Source organism: Anguilla anguilla, chromosome 1 (assembly GCF_013347855.1).
Source record: "Anguilla anguilla isolate fAngAng1 chromosome 1, fAngAng1.pri, whole genome shotgun sequence".
NCBI lineage: Eukaryota > Metazoa > Chordata > Actinopteri > Anguilliformes > Anguillidae > Anguilla > Anguilla anguilla.
Genome location: NC_049201.1, coordinates 26,253,356 through 26,272,460, shown reverse-complemented (window position 1 = coordinate 26,272,460; position 19,105 = coordinate 26,253,356). Strand labels below are relative to the sequence as shown.

The 19,105-nt window shown below is 47.8% G+C and overlaps 1 protein-coding gene across 1 annotated transcript in view; it reads left to right on the top strand.

The window, feature by feature from the left end:
* Window positions 1-19,105, top strand: part of ccdc88c (coiled-coil domain containing 88C) — a 76,549-nt gene that overhangs the window by 18,714 nt on the left and 38,730 nt on the right. Inside the window, exon 4 of the mRNA XM_035413713.1 lies at window positions 16,466-16,535. Coding sequence (XP_035269604.1) covers window positions 16,466-16,535 — 70 coding nt within the window. The remainder of the gene's footprint in view (window positions 1-16,465; window positions 16,536-19,105) is intronic.

Genomic DNA, 19,105 nt, shown 5'->3' with positions numbered 1-19,105 from the left:
ATGCAAGACGCACTTCATAATAGCTGAACAACAAGGGCATGGGTGGGTACAGAGCTGCAAATAGCAAACGGGTCATTGATAATACATCAAGCCAACGGAGCATGGATATAGCCTACTACATGCGTGTTGAGTATAATATTTTAATAACTGCAAAATTAAAGCCGTTATTAGTGCGGTTGAGAATATCGTAGATGGCGTGCTCGAACGTGGAGAAACCTTAGCGACAAACTGACGCGTTAGCATTAGCTTTGGAAAGCCACGTCCTTCTTTACCTAGGATGAAGGGCGCTAGGTAACGGGGAACGTGCTTGTTCTGGGAAATGCGGTGTGTAAAGCTGGGGTCTTCTGTTTTCCGCATTGTTCACAGAGCTCTCGTCTCTCCCCCCGGTGACGCTCCGCACCGGCGAGGCCGCAGTGCCGAGCCGAGTCACGCAGGGACGCTCCCCGCTCGCGCACACTGCGAAAACAAAAGGGAGGGCGGGGCGGAGCGAAGTTTTGTTCCCCCCGGCCTTTTGTGAGCGGAGTTTCTTTAGCTGAACCGCCTGTAACCCGAACCCCCCCCTCGCTGCCGCTGAATGAGATACTCGAGCTTTTCACGACGTCGTCGGGCACCGAGGACGAAACGCGATCCGGCCGCTTTTTCACGGAGCCGTGTGAGCGGCGGCTACACGCCCCTGCGACGGGGAAACAAAGCGCTCCGGTGCGTTGATGCGTGTTTATTAAACGCGTTCAGCGGGATTAACGGGGTAACTGGTCCGCAGAGTGGCTCGCTAATACGCGGGCTGCCGTGCGTGGCGTTCCTACCGGAATAGTCCGTGTTTTTTAAATTCTTTTATTTATTTAATACCGCCAGTGGAGTGTTTTTTGGCTGGACCAGCCCTACAAACGGGAATGTCTGTGACTGACTGAGTGAGTGATGAAGTTACTCCATTGGTCAGCCGAGTTATGACGTCACACCATTGGTCAGCCGGTCCAGCCGTATACTAGGTTTAGACCTGGTCTTGTTTCTATGATATTTCTCTCAAAAGAACAGGCAGACGCAACGCGTTGTTTAACACTCAGGTTGGGTATATGACAGTTCAGCAGTGAGTTTAGATGCTTTCTCAAAAGGTCCGGCCCGGTCGTCGAAGGCTGAGATTCACAAACGAGCCAGATCTGTTTCATTACCACAGTCAAACAAAATGTTAAGTGCATACGAATAGTTCTAATGAAATTCTCCAAAAAATAATATTCCCTCTAGCCTTCTAAAGGAATGTTTGTAAGCATAAGCCCCTTAAAATAATGATACTTTATTAAGACTCAGCATGCAATGTAAAGAGTGCTATGGAGACCATGCTAAGGAATTTCACCAAGCTAGGAGAGCAGTGACCTTGCCACGTGGGCTAACAGTAACTTATAGGGTTGCTAGATAACCAAGGTAATTGCAGTCTATTTGGTTACAGTAATTATCCTTTGAATAGCATGCTCTGTCTGTGACAGTTTAGCTTTGCTGTGGCCATTGTTTTGGAAATATTCCTTATTCCAGACACAATAAGACCTCCAAAGTTTTGCTGTGAAGTTGTCTTTCTTCGGGGCAAGTTTGATGAGACGGTGATTCATCGGGCCACTTTATTTCACGGTTAATTAGCAAAATTGATGAGCAGTGGAAGATCCTTTGATTCAAAAACATCACGCAACACAGCTAGTGACCTGTTTGAATTAGTATGGCCACAGGAGAAAGAGGTGTTAATATCTGCTGGAGGTGATGTTGTTTACTGGCACTTGTAATTAACATGTTTAGGCGTTTGTTCTCTCAGAGTGGTATTTTTGTGAGGTGGAGGCTGGACAGACTGACCTCATATGTCAGTGGGCCCCCGTCATTGGAAGGTTTCCTGAGAACGCACACACAGACACACACACACACCTTGTCTCTTTTTGTGGCTCTGGAGCTCAGCAGGGTGTGCCCTCAGAAATGGGCTGAAGGGCAGTTCATAAGAGCCCTACTGTGGCTCACTGGCTGCTATTTTCAAACTGAGATTTATTCTGCCTTGCCCTGGGAGATAGAGGCAGTATTATGTATACCTGTGTGTGTGACTGTGTGCTTGTGTGTGTGTCTGTGTCTGTGTGTGTGTGTGTGTGTGTGTGTCTGTCTGTGCACCTGTGTGTGTGTGTGTCTGTCTGTGTCTGTCTTTCTGTCGTCTGTGTGTGTGTGTCTGTCTGTCCGTCCGTCTGTGCGTGAGTGTGAGCTTTAAGAGTGTGCGTGTGGGTGTGTGTATTGCACGCCAGCGCTTCTGTTTCAGTAGATTAGCGGGGATGGTGTTTGCTGTTTGTCTCGAGGGAATTAATCTGCCGGAAAGAAAAAACAGCCTCACGTGTGACACGGAGACAAAAACCCGCTCGCGGTGCGAATAGACCCAGCCCTCAGCTGGTTGCCGCGCGCACCGCCCACCCTCGGTGACGACCGGCATTGATAATCAATGGCGGAGAGCTGGCCGGCGCTGCGGTGGCTAGGCCTCTGGGCCGGTTGCTGTTTTTGATGACGACGGCCTGAGTACTCTGTGTTAGGGAGGGGCTCTCTCTGAGCAGGGATAGCTCAGGCTCTTTGTTCTCCCTGCCAACGAGGTTCCTGTTCCCAGAGGTGTTGGCTTTCTACTGTACCTTTTACCTGGAGGAGGCAAGGGACCCCGCACAGTACGACTGGAAAAGAAGGCTTTTATGAAAGTGTACACACACACACACACCCCCATTAAAAACACAAAGTTAAAAAATTATATAAACACTAGATAGTAAAAGCGTACGTAGACACACATGCACACAGGCACAAAGCATACACAACAAACTCACATATAGTACATAAATATAAATGTACATACAACATACTTTTGCGATTTTTACATTTTCTCAACAGAAATTGTACTCTTTGTGATTTAGAAGTTCAGTACTAAAACCTTTATGATACAATTAAACATTAATATAATAACACAATTATTATGATGCAGACAGGGGCATAGGTGTAGCAGTGGTATTATAATTGGTATCAGTATATTGGGGTTTGCTGTTTGCAGAATGCACATGATTGATTTGTTTCTCTTAAATACTATAGGCTGTAGTCCATATAGAGACTTAAGCCATGTCCTGCTCTATGTGTTTTTGGAAGTAAACTGACTGCTCTTCTGCCGGAGAGTAAGTTTCACCGTGCAAAGCTTCTGGATTTCGGATGCTGAGAGCGCGTTTACGTGCCCAGCTTCGTACATGGCTGACGGAGAGGAACAACCGCGGCATTTCACTGCTGGAGTTTTGCACGGTTGATTAGAGGGCTTAGATGATCCAAATAAAAGGCCAACCTAGTGGAAAAATCAATAAGGGAAAGCCACAGATGGAACCCTTGTGCCAGTGAGTTGAGGCTGGACAAAGCGCTGACTTGCCTTTTTTGTTTAAAAAATCAATTAATACAAAAAGGCAGGTTGGGCACTCTCTTCTGAGCCAGTGCCTATTTTCCACTATGCGGGCTTTAAAGTACTACAGGAGAGCTAGCAACAGCTGGAGAGTCCTGTCGCTGATTGGCAAGGGCCAGAAACATGGTTAACCAACACCCACCTAACCCTGGTGGAACAAAGCCAATTATGTCACGCTGTTGTAGGCCAGTCATAGATTCCTACAGTAGAATGTTACTATTCAGTTTCATGTTATTAAAAGTGTTATGTATATGAAGGTGACTTTATTAATGTTAGTATTATTATTATCATTTGGTGGCCTTCCCCAGTGCATTATGGGAAGTACTGAGGTCAGCTGGCCTCAGATGGAGAAGCAGGTACACGTTTCCTCCACTTTGCATTCCATTGACGCAGGGGTCAGCTGGAATTCTCTGGCTGTTTCTGTATTGGGCTGGAAGCCAGCAGAAGAGTTTTTCAAGGATCACAATGGTGGGAATTACTTCCCTTTACAAACATACTCATTAAAACAATATTTGAAGAAGTACTCTTTAAAAAAAAGATTCCCTATAAATGATTCATTTATGTAACGTCTGTGTTCCATTTTTGTGACACAGATGGTGATTAATGGTATTAGGAAATTTATACAAATGTCCAATATGGGGTTAAAAAAAACACCTCAAGAAATGCAATGCGGTTCTAGAACACTGACTTAGAATTTTGAAATAACAGTCCAATGAACCCACTCTTGGGTTAATAGCTTGTGCAGGACCTGGGGTGGTGACCTCGTATCTAGCAGTGCCATGGGCGGCTGTCCTCCTGTTGGCATGGGAGCTTTACACAGGGCACTTGTGCAACTGCCCCCATGACCCCCCCCCCCCCCCCCCCACACACAGACACACGCACACACCCTCTCCAACCCGCCTCCCCCACCTCACAGGAAGCCCCCCTCAGAGTCCAGGCCCGGCTGCCGTGGGAAACGGGAAAACAAAGCCTCCCCGAGCTTTGCCTTAATTCACTTCATTTTCCTCTCTTAATCCCTCTGGCCTAGATAACAGGCACATCCTCCTGAATTTCCGACATCTTCGCCGCGCCGTTCGTCCGGCCCTCTCCTCGGTCCTCCGCCTCTGCTTGCCCTGCTTTACGTGTTTACAGGTTGTTTTCAGGTGTCGATTGTCAGTAAGATCAGATTCAATTTTTCTTAAATAGTCGATGGTTAAACTCATTGGCAGTGTGGGAACGTTCCCTGAACTGGCTCATCCCGTGAGCGGTGTGGCGTAGCCTGTTCTTCGGTCAGCTCCCGGGCCATAAACAAATCCCCCCCCCCATGCTACTGGGGGTTTGAACCCCCGCCATGACGCTTCACGTGCTGCGGCCTCATCTCTATCCGCAACCCTCTCTGCTTTCCCCTCGTCTTAATGTTGCAAAAATGCAAAAGTAGGCCGGAGAAAGGAACCAGCTCTGTCTGGTGGCATGAAAAATGATATTTTAGAATTGTTTCACTCATAAAGTGATTCTCTGTATGTCTACTGCTTGTGTGATGAGTGGCGACATGGAAAACATTCTGAGCGTTACAGGTTGATAACCAGTGGTGCAGTTGGCTAAGCTGTGCAGTTTCTAATGCGGTTACATTTGATTGCCCTTGTTTGTTTCGGCTGGAAAATCTTTTTAAAAATCACGATTCTTTTTTAATTCCACAATTTTAGAACGATGGATTTCAAGCCAGTCCTGTAGCGCAGACTGTCACCTAAAGCAGGTTTTCATTCCAACCTTAACAAGGCACACCTCATTCAATGGCTAGAGATATTGTTGAGCTGCTAATTATTAGTGTCAGGTGTGCCAAATTAGGGTACAGGATTGTAGGTCTTCAGGAACATGGTTGATTACCACTGACTTAAAGTTTCAGGCCATGGAAAGGTGACCGTGTCTGTGGCGGCAGCCACTAAGATCATCCATGTGGACTAAGGTGGATTCTCCACCTTTCTAAGCCCCGATAGCACTCGATCAACAAACCCATATGGTACATACAGTATGTTCAGCGGCATGGTGGGGCTGTGAATACTACTGTACACAGCCTCACAGCAACCAGGTACTTTGGTTTTGGTTTGAATTCCGACCGAGGGCCTTTCTGTGTGGACTTTGCATGTCCCCCCCCTGTCCTTGTGGGTTTAAGCTGGGTACTCCGGTTTCCTCCCACAATCCAAAGACATTCAGGTTAGGCTAATTGGAGACTCTAAATTGCCTGTAGGTATGAATGTGGGAGCAAATGGCGTGTGGGCCCTGTGATGGATTAGTAACCTGTGTCCAGGGTCCTTCCTCTCACCCAGTGCATGCTGAGATAGGATCCAGCCACCCTATGACCCTGACCGGGAACAAGCAGTTTAAGAAAAACTGGATGGATGGACTAAGAACAATTCCTAGTATTCTTACAAGAATGAAAGAATACAAGTAAAGAGAATGCAATGCTGTAAAGAACTTCATGTACACTAACTAGTGTAGTGCTTGTAACAGCTGTGTATTTTAACTTTATTGGTGCACATGTGGTAAATGTATAACATAGGTTCGTTTTTTTTATCTTGTGACCCACCAGTGGTCATGCAACACCTGATCTCAGGTGTTGACTGTCATGTGAAATGTGGTGTTTTGCCAGAAAGGTTGCGTCATGCAAGCTGGATTTCCGCTGTTATTCTGCTCTCAGTAGAGAGTAGATTGAAGTTTGAGCTCTGTGGCATTCATACACAAGGCCGTTTATATTTCACCCCAATTAAAGTAATAATAACAACAACCGTAATAATATTAATACGGTAATTATTTTCCCAACATGCTCCTCCAATACCCAAGGCGGTTTATGCCGGTTATGTGCAAGGTCTAGACAGGCCTTTTGCCCTAAACTCATGTCACGCGAGTTGCATATTCCCCGCCCTCTCTCCACATATCCAATCAGGGCTCAATGACCTCGGCAGTGCTTCACAGCTTCATTTGTTCTTGGGGAAATTTGTTTTCCCCCTTGATTGAACCCCTGTTTATTTTTTTGTGCAGAACTGGTCCACACTCTTGGGCTCTTTGGCTGCAGTGCATCCTTTCTTCTCACCCCAAAATGATCACGTGACAAAAGGAGGAAGAGGTCGGACCCTAGGGAGCCACGTTCTTTGAAAGTTCATCCTCCACCCATCTATTATCTAACCTGCTTATTCCTGGTCAAGGTAGCGGGGAGTGCTGGAGCCTATCCCAGCACGCGTTGGGCGAGAGGCAGGAATACACCCTGGACAGGTCGCCATTCCATCACAGAGCACACACACCATTCGCTCACGTGCTCGTGCCTAGAGGCAGTTTACTCTCTGCAATTATCCTAACCTGTACAACTGTAGGAGTGAACCGGAGCACCCGGAGGAAACCCAAACAATGAGAACATGCAAACTCCCCACAGAAAGGTCCTGGCCAGGTTATAGCCAAGGGCAACACGGCTGCTTCACAGGCCTTCTTGCTGAGAGGCAACAGTGCTGCCCCCTCTTTGAAAGCAAAGTTTTGTTTTTCGGCATTGTAAGGAAACGTCACATTTTTCGTTGCTGCTCTGCCAGCCGGTCACAACCTTTTCGCTTACGGTCCATCCGCTTTGACCTGACCCCCGTCCACCCCACAGTCAGCCAGGCGAAGAAAGGGGGTTCAGCTACAATACCCCCCTCTCAGCGGGCAGGGAGAGCTCAGGCCCTGGGAGGAGGACTCACGGGGGGCAGTGGGGTACGTACTGCTCTCCGACTGCATAGGAAAGGCAGGGTGGGGGCCTTCGGGACTTAAGGAATGCCCACCCGCTGCCCCCACCCTCACCCCCACCCTTCCGTCTCCTGGGATTGTATCGGGTTGGCGCTCAAGGAGTCGTGGCGAAAGGAGGATGTGGGCTGTTGGGTCTTGAGCTATCGCGCAATATCCCGTTAGCTTGTCTGTTACACTCGACAGCGCGTTCAGGCTAAGGGTCGGCTCCGAGACGCGAGGAGGCCGCAGGCTTCTGCTTTCATTCAGCCCGTCCCTCTCCTTCTCTCACTCACTATATGAATACGCATATTGTACATGATATTAATGATGACTGTCATTAAAAAGAGTAAGTAGAACTGAGGAGCAATGTTTATATTACTGTAATTTCAATGTTCTGCATTGAAAATGGTCAATTTCAATGCAGAAATGTCATTTAATTTGGCGCAATTCAGACTCCATTCACTCTCTCTTCTTTTGTCTCTGTCTCTTTCTGCGTCTCGCGCTCTTTCTCTCTCCCTCCGCTCTTTTCCTTTCCTCTCGCAGAAGCGCGTTTCCTCTAATTGAGTCGAACAGCAAAACTCTGGCCCTTTCATGTGTAGCGATTAGCAGGAGAGGGGAAACATTAGCCAGCCACATTTCAGACTGGAACGCAGCCTGCCCACCCCACCCAACCCCCCCCCCCTCACCTCCCTCTTAAACCACCCATCCGCCAATCCGCTATAAATCAGAACACAGCCACTCCCAAACCAATTAATCGCAGTCTGCTGCTTTGAGCTTTCCTTACGTACATTAAGAATCAATATTAAGCGCTCTCAGACATTGAGAACCGCACTAACCTGACCACCGGTCTGAAGACCAGTGTCCAATTAGGAATCATCAGTTGTACTTGTCAGACACCTGCACCCTGTCATAGTGGTGGGGGGGCGGGGGGGTGACACCCACCGCTGTAGACTTCTTCATAGTTGTAGGCATAACTTGGGCTTGAACCTGTGACTCAGCAGCTGCAATATATGCAAGCATGACATGTGACGGGGGGGGTCATGTGCTTTTTTCGGTCCCCTGAACATCTTGTTTGTTTGCCTGCATCTGGTCTTCACTTTTCTTTGGGCACACGTAGCCGTTACGTCTTGGTTGCATATGAATTATTATGCTGTTTCATGTCTGCTTTCTTCTTATCTCTCTGTCTGTCTCTTTTAATTTCATGACATGCAACAGGTAGCCTAGAGCCAAAAAGGAAAGGAGAATCGGGGAGAAAGTTCATCATGAATGCTCCAAGCACAATTCTCAAAGTAGCTAATAAATAGTACTCTGTCCACATGCAGCTCTGGAAATAGTTGAGACCAAATTTTCAGTTTCACAGTTTATGGGTGTGTATGTCTGTGAAATATAACACTGTTTTTTGGATATTCTTTCATGAACTATTGACCACAACTATTTAATTTTAATTCCTAGCAAAAATCTTGTCATTCAGAACACGTATTTCCATGAAATGACAGCTTGTCAAAATACTGAAATGCAGTGTTGAATAATGCAAACAAGTTTATACCAATAAATAAATAATAAAGATAACTGTGTCTTTGCTTTAGAAACACAAACGGGGAATAAATACGTATGTATGAGATGCCTGTCAGGTGCCACATTATGTCACTTTTATGAGACAAAAATGTCACAAATCAAGACTTAAACTAGTGCTCTTTTAAAATTTATGGGGAAATATCTACCACCTTCTTTTTTTGGCTTCTTCTTCTGAGCCAGATGCATTTCAAAATGAGGAAGGTTTTTTAAATTGGCTGTGAAGTCTTGTACTGTAGAATTCTTGCGTGTTGCTGAAATTTCGAGAGCCAGTTGTGACATCTGTCAATCTCACGGGGGGGGGGAGAAATGAGTGCCGTCACAAATGCTGCGCTAATGGTTTGCTGTTTGACTTACTCAGCGGCACCACTGAAAAGTGGGAGGGCAAAGTAGAGATGCTGCCAATCAGCTCCGTCGAGCAGGTGCGGCACGCTTGTAATGGAAAAGACGCAATGCTCGTCTGTAAACGGCACGGCAATACGTGAGGTCTGGGATTGGCTGGAGGTTTTTGAGTGAGCGAGCTCCTGCCATGGCTTGTGTGATTAGCCAGTGCAGATACAGAACAGTTCGTAAGTATTTGGCCACAACTATTTGTGACACAATTTTTGTTGTTTTGGCTCTGTACTCCAGCACATTGGACTTGATCCATGAAGCAATTACTGCCCTTTATAATGGGGGGACAAAAAAATGTACAAGAGGGCTGTAATTTTTTACACCGATCACCCATTATGGGTGTAAATGCCCTCAAATTAAAGCTGACAGTCTGCTCTTCAACATAATATTTACCTTTTCATTTCAAATCCAGTGTCCTGGAGTGCTGTGCCAAGGTTCTCCAAAATTTGTACAGTGACACGACAAAAATTGTGTCACTGTCCAGATAGCTACAGACTGCACCATGCATGCTACGTACCCAGGGGGTTAATCTGCACCGTGCCCTCTGGAGAGGTGTGAAAGTAGCGCAGTGGGTCAGCGGGGCTGGGGGAGGTGGACCGCGAACGCCGGCGCATTGACCGGCGGTCACACGCCACAGCCCGCGCCGCGCACGGGGCGTTCCGGTCCCGCAGAGCGGGCGGGCGCTGGTCGATCCCACCCCCCACCCCCGGAGAGGTCAGGGGCGCTGGCCCCGCTGGCCGGCCTCGATGTGGGTCACGTATAGATTCTGGATCACATCGATCCGCCCGTTTCCACTGCTGGGTTTGGATCGACTCCTCCTGCCCTGTGGTTAACTGAGCCACATTTGACACAGCATGCATGCGCGCACACACTCATACACACGCACATACATGTACTCACACATGTATGTTCATGCATGTATGCACGCACATATGCATCCATGCACATTTATGCTCACGCACACACCCGCAGACGCACGCACGCACACACGCACACACGCACACACGCATACACACATACGCTCACACCTGTTTACATACCGCTATAGTTCCTTTAACACTTTTATCATTATTAACTGGAGCCTGCAGTACTGTAGCCTATATCAGTGGAGCACAAGACTACAGGTGGAAGGTGAATGGCAGTCACTCATTTTAACACTGTGGGAAGCATGCACATGGATTCTGTCCAGACCTTCGGACGCACGATCAAACGAATCAGAGTGCTCCTCACTCTGGAGTCTCTAGAGACAGAGCTGCAGGAATACACTGCATGGACCTCACGGCCCCAATCAACCCCCCTCCGCTAACTGCTCTCCTGCTGAGGGAGGGAAGGAGGGGGGGGGGGTGAGGCAGACCTAGAGACAGAGGGTCGGGCCAAGAGAGAGGCAGGAAATGAAAGAGAGGTGAGGGAATGAGTCTGCGTGCATCTGTCTCAAAACTAGCGACGAAAGTAGCAACAAAGAAATGTGTTTAATTAAAACCGGTTCAGTCGAATGCGGTTTAGTTGTGATCACTGCGGCTGTGGCGGTGCGCGCCCTCTCTGGTTTGTGCGGTAGCGTGTGTGTGGCTCCTCCTCCGGGCCCATGGCTCCCTCTCAGCTTCTTTTGAATGGAGGGGAGCGCTGTGCTTGAGCCGCGAATACAAATTCGGGGATCCCCTGTCGCAGATGAAACGGCAGGTAGGGGCGGGATTCCGTGACCGCGCGACCGAGCGGCCCCGGGGCCACGCCGTGATCAGTGTGACCGCGCAGAGCGGGGCCGACGCACTGATCACCAGTTACTGGCAGCGTTTGGCTTCTGATGTTCTCTTCACGGCCAATCTGTCTGTGGCCTAATTTAAATTTTAATTGGCTGTGACCAAGACAAACTGCATTCTGTGTTTCTATCGAAATAAAGAAACGCTTTCGAAAGTCAAAATTAATGACAAATTTTGATTGAATCCAGAATTTTGCCTCCATTTTGGATGGGAATACCCACTTTCCACTTTGGCATACCAGCGGAATAGTCATTAGTTTTTTTTAAATATATATTTTTTTGACCTACATGGCAAGAATCATTCACACCAATACCAGGCTGTGGACATATGGTAACACAGATGAAAGAGAGGACACACTGAAACTTAATCAAGCTCTTGAGGAAGGTGAAGGTCATGACAGATCGATCTGGGAAGACGACCGCGGGTCTGTTTACCCCGGGGACGAAGCCCCAGCGCAGGCGACCTTCTGGTTATGTACACCCGCATGTGAGCGTCCCTGCGGTCACTCTGTTGATTTTTACACGGGGGGGTCAGAGGGACGCACGTGTAGACCGGTCTCGCACACAGCCAAGCCGGTTCCGGCCAAATCCCAAAGTGGGGAGGGGGTCGGAGGTCAAAGGTCGTGCATTTCAGAAGAGAGAAACGGAAAGAAATGAAGATCGCAGCATGGGGTAATGCGCAGAAATGGGGCGTGCTGAGACTTTAGCTGGCGCTAAAAAGAAGCTTCCGGAATTCCTGTTTGATGAAGTGCATCACACTCATTAAGCCCTTCAAAGCCTCACTTTCTGTCAGGCGATATTGCAGAATACAGGCTGATGACCTTACTTGTAAACCGCTGATAGGCTGTCCATTAGGACCACTGTATGTAAGTTCAAACGGGAGTACATAAACCATACTGTTTAAACTCTGTAAATGGCTCAGCTCATTATTTCGGCCACTGAATTACTTTTTTGTTGGACAATGCAAAAACAAGACCAGGTTAAAACCTAGTATATGGCTCGACCTAACACATGTGATCCGGCCAACCAATGGTGTAACTTCATCACTCACTCACTCAGTCACAGACATTCACATTTGTAGGGCTGGCCCTCCAGCTTTCTTTTAAATGTATTGCATCATTATGTCTATTGTTTCATTGTGCTGTCGTAAAGCACTTTGAACATGTGGCCTGAAAAGCACTTTACATGTGATCTTATCATCAGTAGTACTGTTGCTGTTATTAGAATATCAGTATGTTAATGGCAAGATGGAGTGAGTATGAGTTTAAGACACATAACTGACATTATTTGTATGTCTGATGCGTATTATATAGGCTATATAATTTTAATTCTCAGTGATTAAGTATCCCATTAAGTATGCAGTAGGCCAAATTTGGCACCTGGGCTTCTGTTTGAATATACCTGTCCTACAGACTTGGCTTATGTTACAAGATTTTTGTGAGATATTATAGGATATTAGTCAATCCAAGCTGTATTCACAGTGTAATCTGTTTGTCCTTCAGACGACAGTAAAATACACAAACTTTGGTGAGGAGACGGTCTGAAATGTCACCGTGGTAACAAAAGAGATAAACAAATCTGTTTTGGGTGGATGATTACAGTTAAGCCTCAGATCAGAGGTGGGTTGTGGGTTGTGTGTCGGTGTTTTCAAACAAAGGGGCTGGATGAACTGGCAGCCTTCTTAGAAAAGGGCTGGCGTGAAATGACATGAAATTATGAAAGCCGACGTCAGAATACCCGCCGTGGCGACGTCTCTGTGTGGGAAACGCGACGAGCGCGCGGCGTAGAGTTACCGCCAAAGGCCATTCTCCCTTCGGCCTTCCGTCTGAAGTACCTGCCGCCGTCACTTCAGTGAAATCGCCCTTCTCTATTTAAAGAGATATTTGTTTAACTTCTGAGGGAGATTTTTTTCCCCCCGGTTCCTCTTTGCTCTGCTTCCAATTGCCACTTGTAATTCGCTAATAACCCGGCTTGCCCTCGTTGTGAGTAGCCAATCAGGAGGCCCCTCTTGTGTCATTAGTAGTCCGTAGGTATTATCGAGTTTTCTCTCCACCTTAAGAAGCACGCTTTTATGATTTAACGCTTGATCCAGCTTCGGTCGTGCTGATGCGTGACATCTGTCGAAAAGAAGATGAGAAGGAGAGAGGGATGGGAGAGAGGAGAGAGGAGGGGGTATTACTTCAGTGTTCTATTGTCGGGCTACCACCGGTCAATTACTCTGGCAAACTAACCTGAAATGTATCTTTCCTTTCATCAATAATGTAGACGGTGTGCATTCGTGCATGTCTGTATGTGGTGTGTGAATGCATGTGCGCGCGTGGGTGTGTGTGTTTGCGTGTGCTCGTGCGTGTGTTGTGCTTGTGTGTGTGTGTGTGTGTTTGTGTGCATGTGTGTGTACATGCGTAAGTGTATTTGTGTATCAGAGGAGTGATAGAATATCTCCGTACCCCATCTCCCCGTCAGCGTTCGCTAGCGAGATGCATCAGCAGATTGTCTCCGGCTCGTGTTTTGCGATCGCCGGTGTCGATGACATCACGCCGCCGCGCAGATGTCGGGTGCGAGCGGACACCCCCGCGCGAGGCCCCCCTCCCCAGGTGAAAAACGATCGCGGGCGTAATTCTTTTTTCGGTGTCGGGTTATTTCCAGGTGACTACGTGTCCGTTAACACAGCGGTAAGGCAACACCGCCATCTCGTCGTCATGACGGCACCTCACCAATCGCGGGTGATTAGCCTCATGTTTAATTCGGTAGCCTCTGCCAACGGATCACGTTTGCGGGGAATTCATTTCGCAGGTGTGAATAATGGGGCTGGTAGAACATACTGTACCCTGACAGGACTGTTTATGGGTCTCTGATTACTACTGAGCAGGTCTCTGTGCAAAAAACTTTCTTGTGCTGTTATTAGGCCATCTACAAGCTTGTGTGAACAAGCATACGGAAAGGTCTTTGGGGAAAACAGGGAGACGTGTCACCCCCAATATTTTCATATGAATTTATGGCTAGACTAGATATTACGCCCGCGAGACTTGATGTTTGACTACGTGAGACTAGGTGGTCTAGCAGCTTGTCTCCCCCAAAGGTGAAATGAAACCCGCTCCTATAGGGACGAGTCTCGGTCCTCGACGTACTCAGAAAGCCCCCCCCCCCCGTCCCAGTAGACGTGAATGTGAACATATTTTTTATGTGGAAGTTTCGGTGTGCAGAAGTGCAGCATGTGTGTTTAAGCAAATTGGGAAATCGTATTAGCCCAATTATCAAAGTGCTGTCTCTGCCATCGTCTCATCAGCACAGAGGGTACACCATTAGCCTCAGGCATGTGCGCAACTCTGAGGGGTTGGAGATGAATAATCTTATAACATTAAGATGTTTTAATGCCCCCTCATGCGGACACGAGGGGGGGTGCCAGGGCAGTGCAGTCGCCGCTGAAAAGATAGCACCGCCCATTTGCCTGACGGCGGAGCTCAGCCCTGGGGCCCTCTTTTGTTTGGAGAGAAGGTGGTGTGAGCCAATGGGAGCCCAGGGAGGCTTCCCTCAGAGACAGGGGGTGTCAGCCCCCGCTGATGGATTACCGCGGGTAATTCCCCCACCGTACCCGGGGGTCAATCCATCAGCTGGGGGAGCTGGGAGCCGAGGGCGGGGTCTCGTGATGTCATAGGGGCCCGCTTTGCCATTCTTGACATGTGGGATGGTGGGGCGGGGGGGGGGGGGGGATTTCATTGTAACTAGGCCCAGAGTAAGACCGTAAGGCTCCACAAGCTATTTGAGTGCTGCTTGTTTTTGTTATTTTTTTTCATACGAGTAGCTGTTGGTCTGAAAAACATCTTGAGTCACTAGGAACTTTTTTCCCGCTTTTTTTTTTCCCGCAGCGATACTCTTGGCATCTCGCATTCTTCCTCTCGTAGATCATCGTCTAGATCAGCAGGCCGTGCTGCAGACTTTTTTCAGGCAGTTTTTTTACGATGCAAACCGACACCCTGAAACTCAAAGAGCTCGTTGCCGCGGAAACGGCCGCCCTCTGTTTTTTTTTTTTTCTCTCCTCTTGCTTGTCATGAATGAGGTTTTCTTGGCTTACTGATCTTTGGCCTAAAGACATTTTAACAGTTGAATCAACCTTGGCCGAGATCCAGATTGACTGAGGCACACAAAGCTGGAAATAGACCCAAAGCAATCGCACTGATAACGGTTGGTGAAGTTGACCCCTTTGGCTAAGGGACAGAACAAATCTAAATAAAAACTTGCTCATACCTGAATCTTAGCAGGTGGTAATGATTGACAGTTGACAGGAAGGTTGATGTGAAATCACTATTTTGTGATAATATTGTGAAATGTGATTACAGTTATCACCTGGTTATAAAAATGAAAATGTGTGTTCACATGCATATGTGCGAGAGAGAGAGAATGTGAAGGTGTGTCTGTGAGTGTGCGTGCATGCATGCATGCGTGTGTGTGTGTGTGTGTGTGTGTGTGTGAGACAGAGAGAGAGTGAGAAGAGAATGCTAAGGTGTGTGGGTGTGTGTGTAGATAAGAGAGAGAGAATATGAAGGTGTGTGTGTAGAGGTGTGTGTGTATATATGAGAGAGAGAATGTGAGTGTATTTTAAAGTGAAACCGAGCGGTTGAATGGAGCACTAGAGGGGGCAGGACATGTCCGGTCTTGTCTGTTGTTTGCAGTGTGTAGGAGCTGGTAACCATGTGTGCTGTATGTTGACCTATGGCTCGGAGCACGGAACAGTGTCAGAGTGCGAGTGGTCAGCCTGTCACCAGCTTGTTAGGGGGTACGTGCGTGCGTGCATACATGGTTGTGTTTGTGTGCGTGTGTGTGTGTGTGTGTGTGTGTTTGTGTGTGCACCTTTATGAGTGTGAATGTATATATCCCAGCGGAAACAGGGAAGGACAAATATTTTTGTGCTGTATTTTCATTTTATTTCAATGGCTGATTGGTCTAATGGCATTAGGGAGGACGTCCTCTGTAAGTGTCATTTTTGCAGTGTAAGGGATAGGAGAGGAAAAGTTGAGGTAAAGAGGTTACAGTTGAATGGATGCATATTGAGGCTTGAGGAGGAAGAGACAGCAGCGTCCTCCCTGCTACATTTCCCCTTTGCAATAGAGGCTGCTGTTGGGACTTAGGCCTAAATGTTGGCAATTGGGGTTTTGTGTGTCCTAGATGCTTCAAAATGGATATGAAAGTGATTTGTCGACAGTGTTATTTCTATAGATTTTTTCACCTCAGATTCTTGAGGGGGACGGTCCTCCATGTCCTCCGTGGACGAACCTCCTGTGGTGCGCACATTCTCAGCCCATCCCATCCTTTTTCCTTTGCCAGCTTTATTTGACCCCGCCCTGCACACATAACACTGCTCTCTCTTCATCGGCGTTTCCTCTGTCTGTCTGCGAACCGCCTGCTCGTTAATGTGCTCGTTCCTTCCTCTCTCACGGCGCACAAAGCCGCGCGGCCCGACCGCCGTGAGGTTCCTCCGCGGGTCACGGGCCCCGCCCCCCCCGGGCCTCGCGGTGCCGTCGCTGGGGTGCTTCCTGCTGCGTCGCCGTTTTTAACCGCCTCCCCCCCTCTCTCTCGGCTTGTCTTTTCAGGAGAACCTGCAGCAGCTCGTGGTTATGAACCTGCCCAACGCCCTCTCCATCAGCAAGGACCCTCTGTCAGGTAACGTCAGCCTGCCCCTCCCCTCCCCCAAACAGCTGGAGCGACACCTCAGACCCGGAGTGTCAATCAAACTGAGAGCTCCTGGGCAGAACGTGCATCTGAGGCACCATCTCTCAGTTACAGACACTGGGCCTGATCCCACCTGTGGCAGTGCTAGCAGCTAACCGTTAGCTGTTAGCTGTGGTACAGGGAGCCCCACAGGGGGAAGCCGGGAAGAGAAATCCCAGGGAGGGAGGGTATTAGTTGAAAGGGTGTTTCCTTCCTCATTGCCCCTCTGAACGATTCGGCACCTGCTGTTTACCTCAGCCCTTTTCTAAGCCTCTAGCACAGTAGTTACTCAGCTGACCTGGTTCAGTGGGAGAAGCATCGGTGGCTGACTGAGGACGTTTCAGTCGCGTACGCTGCCTCGCTTGTGCTCTCAAAGGACTTCAGAGATATGGGACAGGCCTACAGTCACAACAGGCTTTCAGAATCAGGAGAAAATAAAGAAACTGGTGAATATAAATGAGAAGGACCGAACACAGCATTGCTGAAGTGTGCTCTGAGGGCAACGTTGATGTCCATGCTGAGCTGCGTGGGTCCATAGCTGGCCTGTGCCCAAAGATTGGAGTTACTTGGAAGAAGTACTAAGGAGGACATGCGTAGGCTATAGTGTATGACATTACATATAATTAAGCTGTAATTCATGGCAGTCTGGTGTATCGTGATTGCATTGTGGTGTATTGTGATTATGATTCAGCTAAGGGGTGGGTGTTTGCCCTTAACTATGATAGAATCACAATATACTACTATATGGTATGTTGTGTCAGTTATTGCTTAAATATATGTAATGTAGTTTTATTGTTTTATGAAACATTTGCCATGTATGATAATAGACAGAGAAAATTCAATGAAAAACTATTTCATTACACAAATAATTTATAAGAGAGGTACTTCCTGGCTGCCCACATGTAGTCCCAGATGGTTGCTATGCAACATTAGTAAACACTTTTTGTTTTGCCAAACTAGTTAGCTGGCAAGCTAGCATTAGTGAGCTATGCCTTATTGATGTTACATACGTGAAACATCAATAAGCTATGTTCCCCTTGAATGTGCAACCACTCAAAAATTGTCCAACATCAGTGAGATCACCAGATTTTGTTTGGTAGAGGAGGTGCATTGCTCTGCGTGGTGAGGTAGTCCACCTTCTCCTGTCCCTGAGATTTGTTGCTAATAGCACTTGTGTTTGAGGACGATTGTTTAAAAAAAAATTGCGCGCAGCTGCAGAGTGATAATTGAAATAGAACCATAAAGCATTGGACTATGGTATACATGTATTATACCACAGCTTTCAACCTATCAGATGGCGAGATTAGAGCTAACTGTTTTATGATATACAATAATGCTGTTTTTCTTTTGTCAACACTTATTATATTTGCATTTTGCTTTAGTGTACAGTGCTTGTGTGTTTGCACAGGTTGATATTTTTATGGTGTTGTTCTTGTGGGTTTCTGTGCAGTGCTGTTAGCCTGATAAAAACTAATCAAGAAACTTTGGAGCTCTTGTTTTGGAAAGTTGAGTGGAGGGATAGATGGGGGGGGCATAGAGGGGAGCAAATGAGGAAGAGAGCGGCATAAGGATAGGTGTGGAGGAAAGGGAGGGGAGAGACAGAAAGTGTTGTTTTTCTTTCTCACCCATTCTCTGCGGTGCTGAGGTGCAGATGGGTTCTTGAGCGAGCTTTGCCGTTCGAAGGATGCACATGTTGGCGTGCTTTAATGAGGTCAGGAAGTGGGAAAGGCAGGAAAGCCCTTTGCTGCTCTCCTCCCAGAGCGCTGACTCTACAGCCCAGAGTCACAGAGCGCTGAGTCTACAGCCCAGAGTCACAGAGTCACTGACTCTACAGCCCAGAGTCACAGAGCCCAGAGTCACAGAGAGCTGACTCTACAGCCCAGAGTCACAGAGCACTGAGTCTACAGCCCAGAGTCTACAGCCCAGATTCACAGAGCCCAGAGTCACAGAGAGCTGACTCTACAGCCCAGAGTCACAGAGCCCAGAGTCACAGAGCCCAGAGTCTACAGCCCAGAGTCTACAGCCCAGAGTCTACAGCCCAGAGTCACAGAGCCCAGAGTCACAGAGCACTGACTCTACAGCACAGAGTCACAGAGCACTGACTCTACAGCACAGAGTCACAGAGCCCAGAGTCACAGAGCGCTGACTCTACAGCCCAGAGTCACAGAGCACTGAGTCTACAGCCCAGAGTCACAGAGCGCTGAGTCTACAGCCCAGAGTCACAGAGCACTGACTCTACAGCCCAGAGTCACAGACTCTACAGCCCAGAGTCACAGAGCGCTGAGTCTACAGCCCAGAGTCACAGAGCCCAGAGTCACAGAGCGCTGACTCTACAGCCTGACTTAAACAGCCTGTGACATGCAATAAATAGACCACAGATGCCATAGGCTGTCATAGTACTGCTGTAGTGTACAAGATGAATTCTCGCACTGTTCGGATATGAGGCACATCAGGCATCTGGACTAATTCATTAATCCTTGTTTCATCGTTATCATTAATCCTTAATTCATTCATTCTTGTTT